Source organism: Callospermophilus lateralis, chromosome 7 (genome assembly GCF_048772815.1).
Source record: "Callospermophilus lateralis isolate mCalLat2 chromosome 7, mCalLat2.hap1, whole genome shotgun sequence".
In the NCBI taxonomy this organism is placed as follows: domain Eukaryota; kingdom Metazoa; phylum Chordata; class Mammalia; order Rodentia; family Sciuridae; genus Callospermophilus; species Callospermophilus lateralis.
Window position 1 is genome coordinate 111,745,456 of NC_135311.1, and position 19,176 is coordinate 111,764,631.

The window sequence follows — 19,176 nt, forward strand, 5'->3', positions numbered from 1 at the left end:
CTCTTTCCTCATCACACTCCTATAACCTGTCCTTCATTCCCACTTCTTCTCCCTGACTCCTACCCTCCTGTGGAACAACTTCTTCTACTTCTTCACTCTCTATTCCATATTTTGTAAGGGGATAGGGACAGCCGGAGAGGGAAAGTGGAACACTGTCCCATTCTATAGGCCTGTGAGAAGGAAAACAGAAACAGAGAAGTAGCAGGAACTGGAGCAACAGAAAGATGAGATAAAATGTTCCTATCTATATTGTTTAGAAATAGTAAAACTGGGACAACACAACTGGCCAACAATAAGGGGCTGGCTAAATATTTCAAGATAAAACAGGATAAAATAGTAAGTTAAGGAGTAATTAAAATCATTTTCAAAGAATATTTCATGGATGTGAGGGTGATCTGGCTATGACATCAGTCAACCCATTGATTGGCAGGGTTGATTCAACTGATCTGGCTGGCTAGGCAGGTGTCCCCATCCTCCCTCACTGCTCCATGGGAATCCCTCCCAAAGCTGTGAGCTTAGTTTAAGAAGATGACCTTCTCTGATAGAGGAGGATCATTCTTTAGTCAAGAGTATACAAGTAGGGCTGGGTTGTAGCTCAGTGGTAGAGCGCTGGCCTAGTATGTGTGAGACACTGGGTTCAATTCTCAGCACCACATATAAATAAAAAATAAAGGTACATTGACAACTAAAAAAATAAAAATAAAAAAAAAAGAGTATACAAGTAGCTGCACTTCCCTTTCAGTATTTCCAAACAAGCTCTCAAAGAAAATTTTCATGACATGGGACAATACCTGTATTATAAGAGAGTAGGACACAGAAGTCATATGTCTGGAATGCCCCTGAGAGTTCTCTTTCTGTCTTTGAATAAAGGGATGGTGGTGGGGGAGAATCAATATATACTCACTAGACTAGAAGGAAATTTCATAAAATGTTAACAATATTTATTTCTGAGTATTATATTATAGGTGAGTTTTTTTCCTTTATTTTTTATTTCCTTTATTTTTTATTGGCATTGGGATTGAATCCAGGGCCTTACATATGTTAGGCAAGTGTTCTAGCAATGAACTACACCCCCAGCTCTTTTTATTTTTTGAGACAGGGTCTCACTAAGTTGCCCAGGTTGGCTTCAAACTTGCCATCCTCCTGCCTCAGCCTCTGAGGTAGATGGGAGATGCGTACTGCCATGCCCAGCTCTTTATATTTTAATGTGGCTTTCAAATCTTCAAAGGACATGTATTATAAATAAACGCAATTTAACTTTGTTTTTCTTTCTTTCTTTCTTTTTTTTTTTTTTTTTTTTTTTTTTGAGGTACTGGGGATTGAGCCCATGGATACTTTATCATTGAGCTATAATAATCACAAGCCTTACGAGCCATTTTTATTTTGAGACAGGTATCATGTTAAATTGCCCAAGCTGGCCTCAAACTTATGATCCTCCTGCTTCAGCCTCCCAAGTAGCTGAAATTATAGGCTTGTGTCATCACACCCACTAACTTTTCTTTTAGAGTTACATGATATACCTTGAGGAACTACAGAGAAGATGTGAAGGCTGGCTTGGGGCTGATTAGTGGCCCTGGGAGCTTACCTAAGAAAACTCTCTCTTTCCCCTCAGCTGCTGTCCTTGTTCAGGTATCACTCTCTCTCCCAAATGGCAATCATTTTCTGCCTGTTCTGCTTATATCCAGACTTTGTCTCCAATCCATCCTCCACACTTCCCACAAATAAGTATGATCTTACCTGTGTACAAATCTGATGCTGTTGCTGTCCATTCAAAACTTTCAGAGGTTCCCCTCATACCTATGGCTAATTATTTGAAAAGCTAACATTTGCATGTTTTCTCTGGGGCAAGTTCTGTTCAACTACTTGACATGCATTAATCCAATCACCGTATATTGGTGCTATTGATATCCCCATTTTGGCTGGGTCTGGTGACTCACGCCTGTAATCCCAGCAGCTTGGGAGGCTGAGACAGGAGGATCTAGAGTTCAAAGCCAGCCTCAGCAAAAGCGAGGTGCTATGCAATTCAGTGAGACCCTGTCTCTAAATAAAATACAAAATAGGGATGGGGATGGTCAGGCAAACACAGGCAATGATCCAGTGCTCTTAACTCCCCTATAGAATAAAGGACAGAGTCCTTAGATTGATATTCTAAGCCTTTCCTAATTGATCCCCCCTCTGTCTCTGGTCTTCTCTGTACCACCACTTTCCTATATTCAAACTTTACCCTATCAAAACTGAATAATATGTAGCTCCTTCAAAAACCTGTGATTGAGAGTGCAGTTTCATAGCTCTGTGCCTTTGCTTTTGCTGGTCTTCCCTTTTTTGAACAGTTAACCCAAGTTCTTTCTTCAAGACTCAGTTCAAATGCTGCTTTGTCTAAAAGACTTCCCTGTCACTGTTCCAGGCTTGATTGCATGCTCCCCCTTGGTGTTCCTGAAGCACCCCAGCCATAACTTATCAGTGCCCTTATCATGTTCAACTGAAATTACCTCCTGCAATATCTATTTCCCCCTCTGAATGCTAAACTCCTTCCAACAGGACAAAGACAGTACCTGATTCATCTGGGTCTTCAGAACATAGCCTGGGCCTGGCATAGGTCAGGCTTCAGTGTTTGCCAAGCAGAACGAAGTTTTGAGTGATTACCTAACACCCTTACTCTCTCTGCTTTGGCTATTAGCACCTGCAAAGCCTGGCTTCTGTCTGGGGATGTGGCCTGTAACCACCAGGCTAAAAGTTGTCCCAGAAGAGCACTTTAAACTGGGACAAAGGGCTGACAGTCCCTGCCCTGGGATCTGGCATGCACCAGGTATGTTGGTGTATACTTCAGACCTTCAGAGCCTGTTCCTGGCTTCTGTCTGTCTCCCCCCAAAAGTTTGATGGCTAAGGTGACAATATAGCCAGCAGGGACAGTTTCAGGAAAAGCCCCTACCAATGAGTTGAGGTTAAAAGCAAATGAGGGGAAATGGGCCAATGCTTATCTAAACCCCAAACAGATATTTCTGTAACAGAGTTGGCCATTCTCCAAAAGGAGTGTCTTGTGATAGCCTGCCTGGGTGGCAGATGAGCCCTGTAATTATCAGTGTGGTCAGCATTATATCTGACAGTTCACAGGCTCTCGGAAAATATGACCCTTCTGTGTCCCTAAAATAAATTACATTTCTGAATATTTGTAGAAGTTCAAAATCACAAAATATTCAAAAAAATCATCTCCTGGCGGGTAGTGCCAGGAGTTCGTGCAAGAGAAACCATCTGACAAAATTCAAGAGGTGAGATAGGCAATTGTCTAATCAATGTCAACTGACCCATACTTAGAAAGCATCTTTAAGGCAAGAGGAACTGGTTGTTTTCAAGGAAACAGAGACTCATGGGAACAACTGGAAACAGGCTAAAGAAACCAGCAGAGCTGGGGACTTGGGTAGAAACAGTAGAGACAGGGTGAGTACTTAGCAGATTACTGGAAATTTGGTCTGTGGGTAGAAAGTTGGAGGGGGATGAACTACCTGGTGGGACTGCAGGCCAATGATCGAGGAGTAGGCCTGGATAGTTACGTAGATCTCAGGCTGGAAGTCGATGCAAGATCCAGGCACTCGGAAGGGCCGAAGCAGCCCGCCCAGGCAGCGGGACAGGGCATGGAAAACTTCATCAAACAAGATCTCCCCTGTGGAATCATCCTGAGGCAATGCAGAGAAAGCTCTCTCAGGGTGCCCGAAAGCAACCCTAAGCAGAGGGCAGAAACAAGCAGCTTCCACAAGTCAATAGGACTCTCATCTTATGACTAATTACATCCCTAAATATAGTGCCACAGGTGGAATGGGACTATCTTTTAACAGTCCTAATTCCTTTATAAGTTCATCTTCTTCCCACAATGGTAGATTGGGATCCTTTTTTACCTCCCCCATAGGACTTTCTCTCTTCCTCACCCTTCACGCCATCCCTGCTTCCCAGAGTTTCCCTCCAACTACTTACCACAATGCCAGTGGATGGGCTAAGATCCAGCTCAATGACAAATCGATACTGCCAAGCCAGGAAGGTAACCCGAGTAGAAGGTACGAGGAGGAATGGTCTTGGGATCACTGGTTCATCTGGCTGCCACCCAGGAGGCAGGACACTGAGGACTTCTAACTCCTGCTCAGACTGAAGCTGGTAATTAAGATGGATATAAGAAGAAAAGGACCAGGAAAGAGTCACTGCTTTCTTCCCAGAATCCCAATTTGGCCACTTATTAGCTGTGAGACTGTACAAAAGGAACCTAATTTCTTTAAGTCTTGGTATCCTCATTTATAAAATAGAAACAATCCTAATTTTAATCTAAAGTGTGGTGGTGAATTAAATGTTATAAAGTGCTCCCTAGACCTGCCTTTAATATCCTGCCTTTAATACTGATTCTGCTTCCCATAAATAATCACCTACTCTTTCCCCCAATTATCTGGAAAAATTATTCAGATTTCCCTTGGGGAATCATCTTGTGGGCAGTCACTTGACCCCCCCTCCCCTCGACCCCCAACTTAGAGCTTTCAGAATTAGTCTCCCCTCCTGTCTGTTTCTAGTACACTCCAACAAAGCAGATCCTTCTGGGTCATTCCGTCATGCCTATCTCTAGACCTCACCAGCAACTCCTGGGGTGTGGCCTGCACAGTTTGATGCAGATGACTGAGGAACCAAGCCAGGCGAACATTTCTGGAGATTCGATAATCCTTTTTCATTAACAGGAACACCTGCCCAGCTTCTTCCACCTAGGGACACAGACATTAATAAATCTAAAAGAAAAGGCACTGAGTTTCAGTATATATATGGATCCTGTGTAAGTAATGTGTCCCAGGAACTGACACTTTGTGAGAGCTAAGACAGCAAGTTCACCCCCGCCACTATGCAAGGTGTTACCAGCAAGTCTATTCTCAACCCTCTGTTCCCATTCACTCTGCACAGACCTCCACAAAGATGAAGTGACCTTCCCACATTATGTTTCTACAAATGTTTAATGAGAGTTTCTCCTATACCTATAAGCTCTTCAGGGAAGGGATTGGGTCTTGTTCTATTTTTTGTGCCTTTGTACTTAGCAAATTGATTCAAACTCAATACTCAGTAGGTCCCTGATACATTACATGAATGTCGAACAGTTTCTCCTAAGTCTTAACAACAGCAGGCCCTAAAGAAATAATCAGTAAGTAAATGGCCAGCATCCCAAGTGAATATCTTAAAATCACACCTCTGCAGGTCACCATCTCCATTCATATACTCTTGATTGCCAACACTCTAGTTTCTTTCCTTTGTGGCTTCAGATGTGCTCACCTCCACAATGTTCTAACAAGCATCAGTTCCTCTACCCAAGCCCTTCTACTACACAAGCCCTGCCAAAGGCTTGAGTCAAGATGAATGTGACATTCTCTTCTGTTCACATGTATATCATGGCAGCTGTACTATGACAGGAAGAAACTGTCACTTTGTCAGCAGTGCCAACTCTAGCAGATCTTCACCTGTCCCTTAACCTCTCCCTGATCAACAACCTTCCCAATTCCCTATAGAAGGGTTTCCAATCTTGTAACTCCTGCACTTCCAGCAGATAATTTGCCTATCTGTTCACAGAGGAAATAAGGACCAAATGGCCTGAGCTTTCCCACTTTCTCACTCCCTTACTTTTGCTTGTCCTAGACAAATCACACATTTTTCTTCTTGTGTTCTGCCTAGTGAGGGGACAGATACCAGCTACAAGGACTAAAGAGAGGGTGATGGAGGAGAAATGAACAGCAACCAATAACTACCTGTTGAGAAACATGATAGCAAAAGGAAGCAAAAATTTATTCTCCCCATAATGGGGAAATATGCACACAGGAGACTGAAAAGGCCCTGGAAATGCAGTAAGAAAGGGTGCCCTATGTCAGAGAAGGCATTGAGACATGGACAGCAGAGATGCAATAGTTAAGGATGTAGAAAGTCTTCTTTTCTAAGACAGAAGGCAAGGATAAAAAGAAACAGAAGCAGATACTGGAAAAAAAGATGACAGCAGAAGGGAAGAAGGAACTCACATCTACTGGACACACAAATTGTATTCAACAGCATTCTATAGATACTAAGTGCAAGAATTTGAGATTTGGATAGCTCAGGCTTGAATCCCAAGTTAGCCACTTATTAGCTGTGTGATTACAGAAAAGGTATTTAATTTCTTTAAGCCTCAGTGCCCTCATTAGTAAAAATGGAAATAATCCTAATACCAATCTAAACTGCTGTTATGTGGATCAAAGAAATTACACATATGTTGTGCTCAGTACAGTGTCTGGTACTGAGTAAAAACATAATAAAAGTTAATTATTACAAATTATCACCAGGCCCTGTACTAAGTTTTTTTTTTTTTAAACCTAAGTAAGATTGTTCAGTCTTCACAGCAAAATATTTAGTAGGAGAAAACCAAAGTTCTAAAGAGTTAAGTGATTTACTGAGTAGTAGGCATCGGGGTCAGAAGTTAACCAATGTACAACGAATCCATTAAATGATGAGCAAAGCTCTTCTACTGAGTGACAAATGGATAAAAATGGGTTGTTTTAATAATGGGCCAGTAGCCCACACCTGTAATCCTAGTCACTCAGGAGGCTTTGGCAGGAGGATCACATATTTGATCAACCTAGGCAACTTACTGAAATCCTGTTTCAAATTAAAAAATGAAGGAAAAAAAAAAAGAGCCGGGCACATATCTCAGTGGTAAAACACCCCTGGGTTCAATCCCCATTACCACGGGGTGGGGGAAGGGGCAGAGGTTAACCATCTTTTTTTTTTTTTTTTTTTTAGCTGTAGATGGACACAATACCTTTATTTTAATGTGGTGCTGAGGATTGAACCCAGTGCTTCACATGTGCGTGCGAGGCAAGCATTCTGCTACTGAGCCAAAATCCCAGCTCAACCATCTCTATCTTAAGAGCACAAAAGATTTCAAGCAGTGATAAAAAAGAACATGATAGGGTTATAAATAGAAAGGATGCTTTGACAAAATTAGACAAAAAGACAATTTAAACATTGATGTGAAATGACTCTGTATTATTTTGTGTTAGGTCTGTGAAATCACACGTTAAGAAATACTACTTTACACTGCTTCCCTACACTATGCTGAGGTAGGCTTTTGCTAGCATTTTATTTTATTAAAAATATATTTTTTTGGTAATAGGGAGTGAACACAGAGGTGCTTTACCACTAAGCTACATCCCTATCCCCTTTATTTTATTTATTTTAAGGCAGGGTCTCACTAAGTTATTTAGGGCCTCGCTAAGTTGCTAAGGCTGGCCTCAAACTTATGATCCTTCGGCTTCAACTTCCAGAGCTGCTGGGAGTACAGGCCTGTGCCACCCCTCCCTGCTCTTGCTAGCATTTTAGATTTTATCCTAAGGTTAAGGTCAACTCCCAACAGGATTTTGGCATTCACTCTGGCTACCATGTAATTCACAAAGACTCCCTAAAAGCAAAGACATTAGTGACCTAGACTAGAGCTACTCAAAGTAGCCATTCTGTGACTGTTCCCAAGAGACAAGTAATGCTAGAATGCAAAGTTATCACTGCCTTTCATTGAAGAAATCTTCTTATGAAAAGGAAAACAAACAAGAATCAGTGGAATTAAACAATGAACTTACTTGCATTTTAAAGGGTCTTTAGGATAAGACAGACAAGAGGAAGCTGGGTCATAAGAATAAAATGGAAAGCAAAAAATATTAATTCCCTCCTTATCAAATTTACCCTATAATGGAGGACAAAAACATGAATCAAATAACTACTCTATTTATTGTAATATTAGAATCTGAATAAGTTCTTCAAAGGATAAAAATGTGCAAGTAACAAAGTAACCTGACCCAGTTTGGGGTCTTAGGAGAAAGGGATGCTGAAGATTGATTGAGCAGTGTTTACTAAGTGGGGAAATGAGGGTAACCCGGATAGAGGGCAGAGGCAAGCACTATGCTACTAGAAAGCTTTCTTCAGGTTAGTTAGTGCTGAAATTTCACTACTGTACAGCTTCCATTTCTCCACCTTGCCTTTAAGGTTATTTTGAATGACAGAGTGACACGCCCAAGACTAAAATGAAGTCTAGTTCATCAATCAGTTCTTACAGAATCCATCTTCTTGAAACTAGGAACATCTTCCTCATTTTCTTACAATATTCCCCCTTAATATGTGATCCTTCAAAGTCAACTCCAGGCCCCAAATCTCCTAAGTTCTCTTCACATTCAAGACATACTTTATCAGAACCAGAAGATTTCATTTAAGCAGGCAGAATGTTTTTCAAAGTGAGATCCAAGAACCCAACTGCATCAGAATTGCCTAAGGTGTTTTATTAAAATGCATCTTCAGTTCCTGGGCACCACCATAGACCAACCAAATTAAGAGTTGACAGAGCTCAGAAACCTGAATTTTAACAAGATCCCCAAGGGATCCTTCCATATTATTGTAGAGAATCCTTGAGTTAGTTGTGTTTTCAAAGCATCCACATTCAAATGGAGCTTCATGCCCCCAATATTAAACTCCCTTAAGTCTGAAGTGCACTTCTCTTTAAGTAATCTGGCAAAGATGACAAAGCAGGCTTTTGTAGTCAGTGACTTCAAATCTGGTTCTATTATTTGCCATCTAGGTGATCCTGGACAGGTTAATTAATTTTTTCCAGGTCTCAATTTCTTCATTGATAACATGTGAATAAGAATATATTCATGGAGATGTGGTTGCAATTAAGCAGGAGAGCCAGAGGAAGGCTATCATTCTTTGGAATATTTATTGAAGTCTACATACCATTTATACCAAGATGAATAAAACACTACTAGGCACTGTGCTACATACCACGTATACAAGGATAAATGAAACATGGAAACATGGTTCCGTTCCTTAAACTGCTGTTTCCAGGTTCTTGCATCTGTGCCTTTGAGGTTAAGGTCTAAATATTTTTTGAGTATTTTCTAACCCATGTGCTATCTTCTGTTCACAGATTCCACAAAATAATGTAGATACTTCCAGCCCTGAACTGTCTGAAGCCTCCTCAGCACTATACTAAACCTCTAGCATGGAATCACACTGAATCTTCTCCAGCCTTATCTCTTGCCAGTTCTCCACACTGCTCAGATAAGAGTATGCATCTAGTTTCAGAGAACCTCGGATTAAATGCTGGTTCTACTGCATATTAGCTATATGGCTTTGGCACAGGGACTTAAACTCTGTGTGCTTCATTCTCTTCATCTGTTAATATATAATAGTGCCTATTTTAGGAGAATTAGATACTTTTTGAGGGGGAGTATTAGATACTTAGTAAACTTAAATGTCATTTTTCCAGGCTTTGAGATCCATCCCCCCTCAACTTTTCAATGAAATAGGTTAAATATCCTAGTCAAACATTGTCATTCATTCCACTGCAGCACTTATTATCCTAATTCAATGTTTGCTTACTCCAGAAAGATAGGGAGCATGTACCCTGCACAAAAGTCAACTCAAAAATGGATAAAAGAACTAGGAATTAGACCAGAAACTAGGCAACACGAGGAAGAAAATGTACGGTCAACACTTCAACATGTAAGAGGAGGCAACAACTTCCTCAGTAGGACTCTTAAAGTTCAGAAATACCACCAAGAATTAATAAATGATGGATTAGGGATGTAGCTCAGGGGTAGACTGCTTGCCTAGCATTTGTGAGGCACTGGGTTTGATTCTCAGCACCACAAATAAATAAAATAAAGGTCTATTGACAGCTAAAAAAAAGAATTAATAAATAAAGTGGCATCAAATTAAAAATCTTTGCTAACTATTCTTTTTTTTTTTTGGTAATGAGGATTGAGCTCAGGGGCACTTGACCACTGAGCCACATCTCCAGCTCTATTTTGAATTTTCTTTAGAGACAGGGTCTCACTGAGTTGCTTAGTGACTCACTTTTGCTGAGGCTGGCTTTGAACTTGCGATCTTCCTGTGTCACCCTCCCGAGTCGCTTGGATCACAGGCATACACCACCACGCCCAGCTCTACTTTGCTAGCTATTCTTGACAGAGACTTGATATACAGCATACATAAAAATCTCAAAAAACTTATGCCAAAAAAATTAATAAATGGGAAAAATTATTTTCCCATTTATTAACACACACCTCTCAAAAGAAGAAATACAACCCAGGCATGGTGGCACATACTGTAATCCCAGAGACTCAGGAAGCTGAGGCAAGAGGATTGCCAGTTTGAGGCCAGCCTCAGCAATGTAGAGAGACCCTGTCTCAAAATAAACAATAAAAAGCTCAGTTGTTTAGCATTCCTGGGTTCAATCCCAAGTACAAAAAGAAAAAAAAAAAAAAAAGAAATATAAATAGCCAACAACTAAATGGAAAAAATGTTCAACATCGTTAGCAATTAGGGAAATACAAATCAAAACTACATTGAGATTTCATTTCACTCCAGTTAGAATGGCAGCCATCAATAATACAAACAAAAATAAATGCTGGAGAGTATGTGAAGAAAAAGGAACACTTTTACCCTGTTGATGGGATTGTTAATCAATACAATCACTATGGAAATGAGCATGGAGATTCCTCAAAAGACTAGGAATGGGGAGCTGAAGTTGGGGCTCAGTGGTAGAGCACTTGTCTAGCATGTGTGAGGCACTGGGTTTTATTCTCATCACTGCATAATCAATAAATGAATAAATAAAGGTTCACCAACATCTAAAAATATATTTTTAAAAAAGACTAGGAATGGAACCACCATATGAGTGGTTCCACCAGTTACACAACTCCTTAGTACTTATCCTAAAGAATTAAAGTCATCATACTATATTGATACATGCATACCCATGTTTATAACAGCACAATTCACAATAGCCAAATGGTTAGTCTAGGTGTCTGTCAATGAATAAGGAAAATGTGGTATATACACCCAATGGAGCTTTATTCAGCTATAAAGAAGAATGAAACTATGTCACAGGAATATGAATGGAACTTGAGAGAATTATGTCAAGTAAAATAAGCCAAACTCGAAAATCAAGAGCAGTTTCTTTTTCTCTCATATGGAAAAGACAGAGAGGAAAAAGGAAAAGAAAGATGGTGGTGAGAATCTCATGAAAATTGAAGGGAGACCAGTAGAGGAAAGGGACCCAGGGAAGAAAGAGGGGAGGGAAAAGGGAAATATTTGGGAATGATATTGACCAAATTATATTATTATATTGTATATGTGTACATAACAAGGAATCTCATTATTATGTGTAATTATAATGTACTGATAAAATATGGGGGGAAAAGACAGGGAGCACATCTGTCTTATACTGCTCTGTATCCACCTGATAATTAGTAAAATTCTGAGTCCACAGCAATACCCATAGAATATGATGAATGAATGATTTCCTAAGTCTGACTAGGCACGTTTATTCTACTGGGATACTAGTATCCTCTAAAAGCAAGTCTTTTTTTATGTTCAGAGGCAGAACTCTTTGCTCACTTTATCTTCTGAAATGAAATTTTCAGAAAGCAAATCAAGAATTTAACAAATACAGGCTGCAAATGTAGTTCAATGGTTTAGTGCTTTACTAGCATATGGGAGAGCCTAGGTTTGATCCTAGCACTAAAGGGGAAAAAAAAAAGAATTTAACAAATGCTTAACTTTTGGCTATTAACTATCTTTTTTCACTTCCTTAAGTGGCTATTTAAAAAATTAAGATTACATATGTGACTCACATTAGATTTCTATGGGACATGATTATTTTAACTCTCTGCCTAAAAGATATGTTGTATTTTCCCATGATTCAAAAACAAAGACACAACAGGGCTGGGGTTGTGGCTCAGTGGTTGAGTACTTGCCTTGCATGTGTGAGGCACTGGGTTCGATCCTCAGCACCACATAAAATAAATAAATAAATAAAATGAAGATATTGGGTCCATCTACAACTAAAATATTTAAAAAAAAAAGACAAAACAAAACCCCTTAATGTCCTCTCATTTTTACCTATATGGAAACATATTCCAACTTTTCATAGTTCTTCTCAATATTGATATTTTTGATGCATGGGCTACTCTATTATCCTTGTGAACATGTCTGATTCTGATTCTTTTCAGTAGGGCATAGTTTCCTACAACCAATCATTTTCAATGTTGGGTGTCATCACAACAAATTCCAATGAAGTAGAGATTTGCCATCCTGTGGCTACTCTGTTATCTATGCTGTCAACATTATGGTTAAGAACAGAAGGTATGATTCGGCACAGTAGAACATGCCTGTTATCCAAGTTACTTGGGAGACTGAGGCAGAAGGATCACAAGTTCAAAACCAGCCTCGGAAAATTAGTAAGATCCTGTCTCAAAATAAAAAACCATAAGGGCTGGGAGCTGGGCAGGTTGGAGCATGTCTGTAATCCCAGCAACCTGGGATGCTGAGGAAGGAGGATCACAAGTTTGAGGTCAGTCTTAGCATCTTAGACCCTTGGCCACTTAGTGAAACCCTCTTTCAAAATTAAAAAAATAAAAAATAAAAAGGGCTGGGAATGTAGCTTGTTGGTAAGCATCTGTGCTTTCAATCCTCAGGATCAAAAATAAGATGAAATAAAATAAAGTATAAAGGGCTGGGAATGTAGCTCAGAGATAGAGTGCCCCTGGTTCAATCCCCAGTACTGCAACAAAACAAAAACAAAACACAGGAAGTATGGGGCCAGACAGTTTTGTTGTTCTAGCCAAAAAACTCACTAACTCTGTTAACTTTATTACTATTAACAGCTCTGTGCTTCAATTTCTTCAACTGAAACATCAGGGATAATAATGGTGTTTACTTCATAGAATTGAGAAAATTGATCTTAGAAAGGTGCCTGGCAAGTAGTTAGGTATCCAGCAAGTCATGACGACTATTTGTATCATTATACACATCCCAGAATTGCCCGAGGTTGCAGAAATAGCTAAATAGCAGAATAAACACTGGAATAAGGTCTTACCCCTAGTCAAATATTTCTTTCATGAAACCAAAGCTGCTTTTTCCAAAAGCATAAGCCCTAGAACTAAATTAACGCATGCTGTTTATTGCATTTCAACGTTTTAAGAAATGCAGAAGTCGACAAAGGCAGTCTACTGTCGTGTTGCCCACTAAATTGCAACAAATAATCAAAACAAGTTTTGATAATACCACTATCACTAGGTCAAAGGGTCACCAACGCAAATGAAATTTCAGGAAACAAAACAAAGCAAAAAAATTCTCTAGTCGCCCAAGGAAATTGTGGACCACGGAGAGTTGGTTTCAGAGATGACCCGGCTCGGCCGAGGCTGCGCAGGAGGAGGGCGAAGCCAAATCTGCCCTTTGGACCCTCCCCCTCAAGTCTCGGGGCTCCAGACTGCGCCCGCCCGCCCCTCACCTCCGGCTCCGGGCGCTCCGAGGCCATCACACATCCCTCCCGCACCGGCCCGGGCCAAGGAGGATGTTCCACTCTTGACCCCTGACCTGTCTATCTCGTCACGAAAATGAAACCGGAAGTGGATGGGAAGGCCGAGTTCTGAGCTTTCTGATTGGTGGATGAAGCCCTCTCAGTCGCGCTAGCTGTCTGGGAAACCGGAAGAGGAAGTCGTTGCTGCAGCCGCCCCGCAGCAATGCAGGTGAGAACCCAGTTAGGTCTCCTGGCAGATAGCTAGCCCGGGATAACAGGACCGAGAGTGGCCTGGCTGATGAGAGTGAGGAGCTGGGGAGGCAGAGCCTGCGGCTGTTATGGAAAAACTGAACGGGAGATTGGGGGCGAGGCCAACTGGAAAGGGAGCGCAGAGGCCAGTGGGGGTTGAGGCGGCTGACAGGAGAAGGACAGACTCGGCTCAGGCGAGAGGAAGGATGCAGCGCTAACCTCCTGAATGTTGGGAAGGATCAGGTTGTCATTTGGGAAAGCTGAGGATCAATCTAAGGAAAGACGGCTCAAGAAAGTGGTGGACTGACTCAGGCCCCAACTAGGCTGTTGGGTGCAGACAAACAAGGGATCTGTAATTGGAGAGAAGCCCAAGGGCTGAAGGAATTGTCCGCGGAGGCCAAAAGCTGAATTATTTATAAAAATCTCAGGCTGTGGGTGGAACCCAAGGTCAAGCTCCTGTCGGGCACGCTCCCGGGTTTGCAAGACTGCTTTGCGTCATTCTTAACCAGCTTATGCCCAATAGTTGTTAAGGGTGAAGAAATGGAATAATATAGGAGCGTCCGACAATGGGAAGGAAATGCTTTACAGATTCCCAGAATTTAAAATTGTTTGTCTGGCTCTCAAAACGTGCGAGTTTTCTTGTTTTTCATCTGTCATGTACTTATACCTGATTGTCTCTCAATAAATGCTCATGGGTCAACAGACTTGTGAAAGAGGCATGGGAATATTGGCAGAGATAAATGAGTGCACATTAACTCAACAAAGAGAAGGTCGAAACATCAAATGCTAGGGAGGCAGGGCTGAGAGAGTGCAGAGCTGGTTTTCAGAGAAAGCTTTATGTATAGGCAGATGTCCCAGGAATTGTGTTGTTGACAAGAATAGCCAGGTTCACAAGGCAGATTCTAAGACAGAGGAATATGGTGTACCTGTGCTGCAGAGGCACCCATAAGATAATGAACAGGCACTGGATCTGGTGAAGTTTCTCAATGAGGGACAGTAGGATGTACCTAAAAACAAACAAACAAACAAAAATCATGAGAAGAACCATGCCTGGATTTGGGGTAATAAGAAAATCAGTTGGTAAGTAGGAGGAGTTGAGGTCAGGTGAATGGGTTGAAAGGTCTAAGGGTTGATGCTGTCTGTAACCCAAATGCCAAAGACAGAAAACAACTTGGCTTTTCAGCTTTATTCTGTATGTGTCACACTTTTGTGTCTCTCTGGGTAACCAACCTGTTCCTATTTGCAGCGAGAGGAGAAGCAGCTTGAGGCATCATTAGATGCACTGCTGAGTCAAGTGGCTGATCTGAAGAACTCACTGGGAAGTTTCATTTATAAGCTGGAAAACGAGTATGACCGGCTAACCTGGTAAGAGTTTCCAGGGCAAGCTGGGGAGGGCTTACTGGGTGGGGGGGGGGGGCAGGCCTCTGATGGATAGGACATTTCTAATGATGTAACCATTTATCAGTTTATAAACATCTTTTGATTTGGAAAGAGTTGGGTTGCCCAACATTGAAGTAAAGTTTGACTTAGGGCCTCCATGGTAAGGAAGTAGAGAAAAGCTCAGTTTCCCAAGCCAGGTTGTTTTTGATCCTTACACTTGGATTTTTTTTTTTTTTTTTTCTGGTGAAGAGGCCCTTTTTTCTGGATCTCCTTCCACAGATGTGGCTTTTAGTCTTTTAGATCCAATCTACTCAGGAATAGTGGATCTTATTTCCAGGTTGGAAAGGAGAATTTTATCCAGTTTCTGAATTTTCAGTTGTAATACTATAGCTATGATTCCTATTTTGCCAGTGTTTCTCACCCCTTTCAAACAATAAACTGCCTTTTTCTGTATCTGTGTCAGAAACTGAAAGTGTGTCCTTCTTTCCTAACCCCATCATTCCTGTTAGCCAATTTGGTTCTCATCTAGGCTAGTCATAGGGCTATGAGTCTTTTGAGCCTCTTAATTATTACATTACAGGGAAGGGTTGGAACATTCTGATACTTTCTTACCACCACCAGGCCCTCTGTCCTGGACAGCTTTGCATTGCTATCTGGACAGTTGAACACTCTGAACAAGGTTTTGAAGCATGAGAAGACACCACTGTTCCGTAACCAGGTCATTATTCCTCTGGTGTTGTCCCCAGATCGAGATGAAGATCTCATGGTAAGAAGAGAAAAAGTGTACAACTTGGGAAATTAAGTTCTTAGATGAGAGTCTAAGAATTTTTGATTGGTTATTCTAGAAGTTCTAAATGTGGGCTAATATGTGGCAGTGAGAAGGAAGGACTGCATTTTGGAGGCCTTGCTTTTTTGTCCTGGAGGTGAGAAAGCTCCCAAATAGTGCTATTAAAAATCCAGATGCCTATATCACCAAGACTTCTTCCAATATCTGTCTTGCAAAAAAAAAGTCCTTTTGTGACTTTGTCTATTCCAGTCTTTGATTAAAGTGTGGCAAAGAGAGGGGTTTAATTTGCCCGTAAGTGTGGTATAGATAGCCATATGAGGAGACAGAAATCACAGGTAGAGGGAAAGAGACAGTGTTCTAAGAAGCTAGATATTGTGTTTCAAGTTGTGTTCCCTGAAAATGCACTGTTTGCCTATAGAAAAGAAATAAGGCTAGATCGAATTCTTGGAGTACATGGTAGGATCAATAAAATCTGTGTTTCAGCGGCAGACTGAAGGACGGGTACCTGTTTTCAGCCATGAGGTGGTCCCTGACCATCTGAGAACCAAGCCTGATCCTGAGGTTGAAGAGCAGGAGAAGCAACTGACAACAGACGCTGCCCGCATTGGTGCTGATGCAGCTCAGGTTGTACTAAGTCACTGCCCTGATGATCCCATCTCCATCCCTTGATGAGAAGCAAACATTACCACTCCTATGTAGTAGAGATACTCAATTATTGCACTAAACTGTCTCTGGAAGAAATTCTCCATAGTCGTTTCCTATTTATTTTAATCACTGCACCAATTGTATGTTACAGAAGCAGATCCAGAGCTTGAATAAAATGTGCTCAAACCTTCTGGAGAAAATCAGCAAAGAGGAGCGAGAATCAGAGAGTGGAGGTAAAGAAGTATTGGTGACAGAGGGAGACGTGTATAATAAGATGACTGGAATAGCCATGGTGGTTTGGATGGTAATAAAGTGAAGACACAGAATGAACTGCTTAGGAAAGGGTTTGCAACCATACTGCTAGCCTTTTGTGTTTAAGGCCAGCCCTGAAGCAGGTAGAAGAAATGGCAAAATGAAAAGGGAAAATTTGAGGATAGGTTGGAGGGTATTCTGACTTTTCCTCTGGACTGTGAGAGTCTAGATGATGCTGAAGTTAGAACTCCAAACCCTGGCAATCTGCAGGCCCTCCAGCTGCTAGGTTCAGACCTAGGACCAGATGTATACTTCATGGTCCTCCTTTTTCTTCAGGTCTCCGACCAAACAAGCAGACCTTTAACCCTGCAGACACCAATGCCTTGGTGGCAGCTGTTGCCTTTGGGAAGGGTCTGTCTAATTGGAGACCTTCAGGCAGCAGTGGTCCTGGCCAACCAGGCCAGCCAGGAGCTGGGACAATCCTTGCAGGAACCTCAGGATTACAGCAAGTACAAATGGCAGGAGCTCCAAGCCAGCAGCAGCCAATGCTCAGTGGAGTACAAATGGCTCAAGCAGGTCAACCTGGTAAGGTGGCAAGGGTGGAAATGTAATTGACTTTGAACAGGGGAGTAGAGATGATCAGGATTATCTAGGCTCCCAGCATCCCCAGACCTGGGGGTTTTCTCCTTTGCATAGTGACTCAGAAAACAATTTTCAGCAGTAAAAATTCTCATCTGAAACTCTGAAGCAGGCATCAGAGAGTAAGGAACAACTTTGAGGAGGAGAAACTGCTCTTAATTTCTACCCCATCTCATACCTCTTTCTCAACTGTCCTGTCCCATTTACTCTGGAGATTAGGTTTGTGGTCAGTGTCTGTTTGTGGGTAGAAAAATCAATGGTCAGCTAGCTGTGGAGTGCTCTCCTATAACTCCAGTGATTTAGGAGGCTGAGGCAGGAGGATTGCTTAGGGCCTCACAGCAACTTAGTGAGGCCCTAAGAAACTTAGAGAGACCCTCCCTCAAAATAAAAAATAAAAAGGGCTAGGGATGTAGGTCAGTATGTAAGTGCCCCTGGGTTTAATCCCCAGTACCAAAGAAAAAAGAAAATCAGTGGTCAGACCTTACTTAATCAAGGTTATTTGGAAGATGCCTCAGGAATTGACAAGGAGGCAGTTTCTTGTTCCTACTGGTATTATTTTCTTTGTATCCTGTCTCTTTTGCCTTCCTGCTTTCTCTTGTACTTACTTTTAGAAATTAAGAGAATAGTCAGGAAGAGTTCAGATGCAAGCAGCCAGAAGAGTTATTTCTTACATGCTGTCTAGGAAAAAAGACAACAGAATCAAGAGAAAACATAGCCTTTTTTTTTTTTTTTTTGTGTGTGTGTGTGTGTGTGTGTGTATGTGTGTGTGTGTGTGTGTGGTACTGGGGATTGAGCCCGGGACACTCTACCACTGAGCTATATGCCCAGCTGTCTTTTTTTTTTCTTTGAGCTAGGGTTTTGTTAAGTTGTTCAGGCTGGCCTGAAATTTGCAATCTTCCTACCTCCTGAGTAGCTGGGATTACAGATAATTACCACTGTACCTGGCAAGAATACATTTTTACTCTTTTACCTGTAACACTGAACAAGGATCACACAGGTTTATGTGTCTTTTCTAGGAGTAGGTAAGCAGGACACTTCTCCCACTATTCTCCCAAATCACCCCTTTCCTCCTATATACCTTTAGGGAGGGAGCTGGTGAAGAACCACACCTCTGATCTCTGCCAACCAGGGTCAGATGCCACAGGGGTTCTGCAATGATAAAGGAGATGGCAGGAGGGAACCTGAGAAACAACATTTCTGATTTATTGTGAAAGTCTTGCCTTGCTTCAGATGTCTTTCTTCGTATTCCTTTTAGGGAAAATGCCAAGTGGAATAAAAACCAACATCAAATCAGCTTCAATGCATCCCTACCAGCGGTGAGTGTGAACAGCAGCCTCCAGTACCAGGTGATCTTGCACAGTTGTGCAGTCATATTACCTTTGCTCAAGGCTCACCTAGATGGGTGCAATAAACAGAACATGGGCTTTCAGCAACAGACAAAGCCCAGCTCCACTGGTGACTAGCTATATGACTTTGGGCAACAGACCTAAGTTTTCTGAACTTGTTTTCTCATTTGTAAATGGTGATGATACCTACCTCATAGGGTTGTTATGAGGATTAAAATGAGAAAATGACTGTAAAACATTTAGTACAGTATATGAAATAATGGGTACTCAATAAATGGTTGTTTTCATAGCCACTTCTTCACCCTGCCCTCCACAGTTCTTGATCCAGAACCCACCTGATGTGCTGCTATTCCATTGTCAATGGTGAGCTGATGAACCCAGAATCAAATAAGCCTGTGCTTATTTTGTGCTACTAGAAACAGTAACAGCCAGGATATCCTTTGAGGCATATTGGCTCTCAGGTGTCTCCACTCAGGTTCCACCCTGCTGTCCCTCTAAGGTTCAGATGAAGAGACTTCTGGGTGGGGACAAACCTTCTACCTACAGCT

The 19,176-nt window shown here is 41.5% G+C and overlaps 2 protein-coding genes across 6 annotated transcripts in view; one reads left to right on the forward strand and one right to left on the reverse strand.

The window, feature by feature from the left end:
* The window catches only part of Szt2 (SZT2 subunit of KICSTOR complex), a 50,478-nt gene extending 37,082 nt beyond the window's left edge, over window positions 1-13,396 (reverse strand). For both annotated transcript variants that reach the window (XM_076860605.2, XM_076860604.2), the window contains exons 1-4: window positions 13,322-13,396; window positions 4,608-4,733; window positions 3,967-4,140; window positions 3,501-3,671 (exon numbers count right to left, since the gene is read on the reverse strand). In XM_076860605.2, the coding sequence (XP_076716720.2) occupies window positions 3,501-3,671; window positions 3,967-4,140; window positions 4,608-4,733; window positions 13,322-13,348 (498 nt within the window). In that variant the 5' untranslated portion in view covers window positions 13,349-13,396. The remainder of the gene's footprint in view (window positions 1-3,500; window positions 3,672-3,966; window positions 4,141-4,607; window positions 4,734-13,321) is intronic.
* A 120-nt stretch (window positions 13,397-13,516) lies between these two features.
* Window positions 13,517-18,695, forward strand: Med8 (mediator complex subunit 8). Of its 4 annotated transcripts, none has more exons than XM_076862856.1 (7): window positions 13,517-13,559; window positions 14,826-14,944; window positions 15,581-15,725; window positions 16,230-16,370; window positions 16,543-16,624; window positions 16,980-17,228; window positions 18,538-18,695. In XM_076862856.1, exons 1-7 carry the CDS (start codon window positions 13,554-13,556, stop codon window positions 18,600-18,602), a joined length of 807 nt encoding a protein of 268 aa, XP_076718971.1. In that variant the 5' UTR covers window positions 13,517-13,553; the 3' UTR covers window positions 18,603-18,695. The 4 variants fall into 4 exon arrangements, with proteins under 4 accessions (XP_076718971.1, XP_076718973.1, XP_076718974.1 ...); XM_076862858.1 differs by having other exon boundaries at window positions 15,599-15,725; XM_076862857.1 differs by lacking the exon at window positions 13,517-13,559 and adding an exon at window positions 13,611-13,634.
* Window positions 18,696-19,176: the final 481 nt, after the last annotated feature.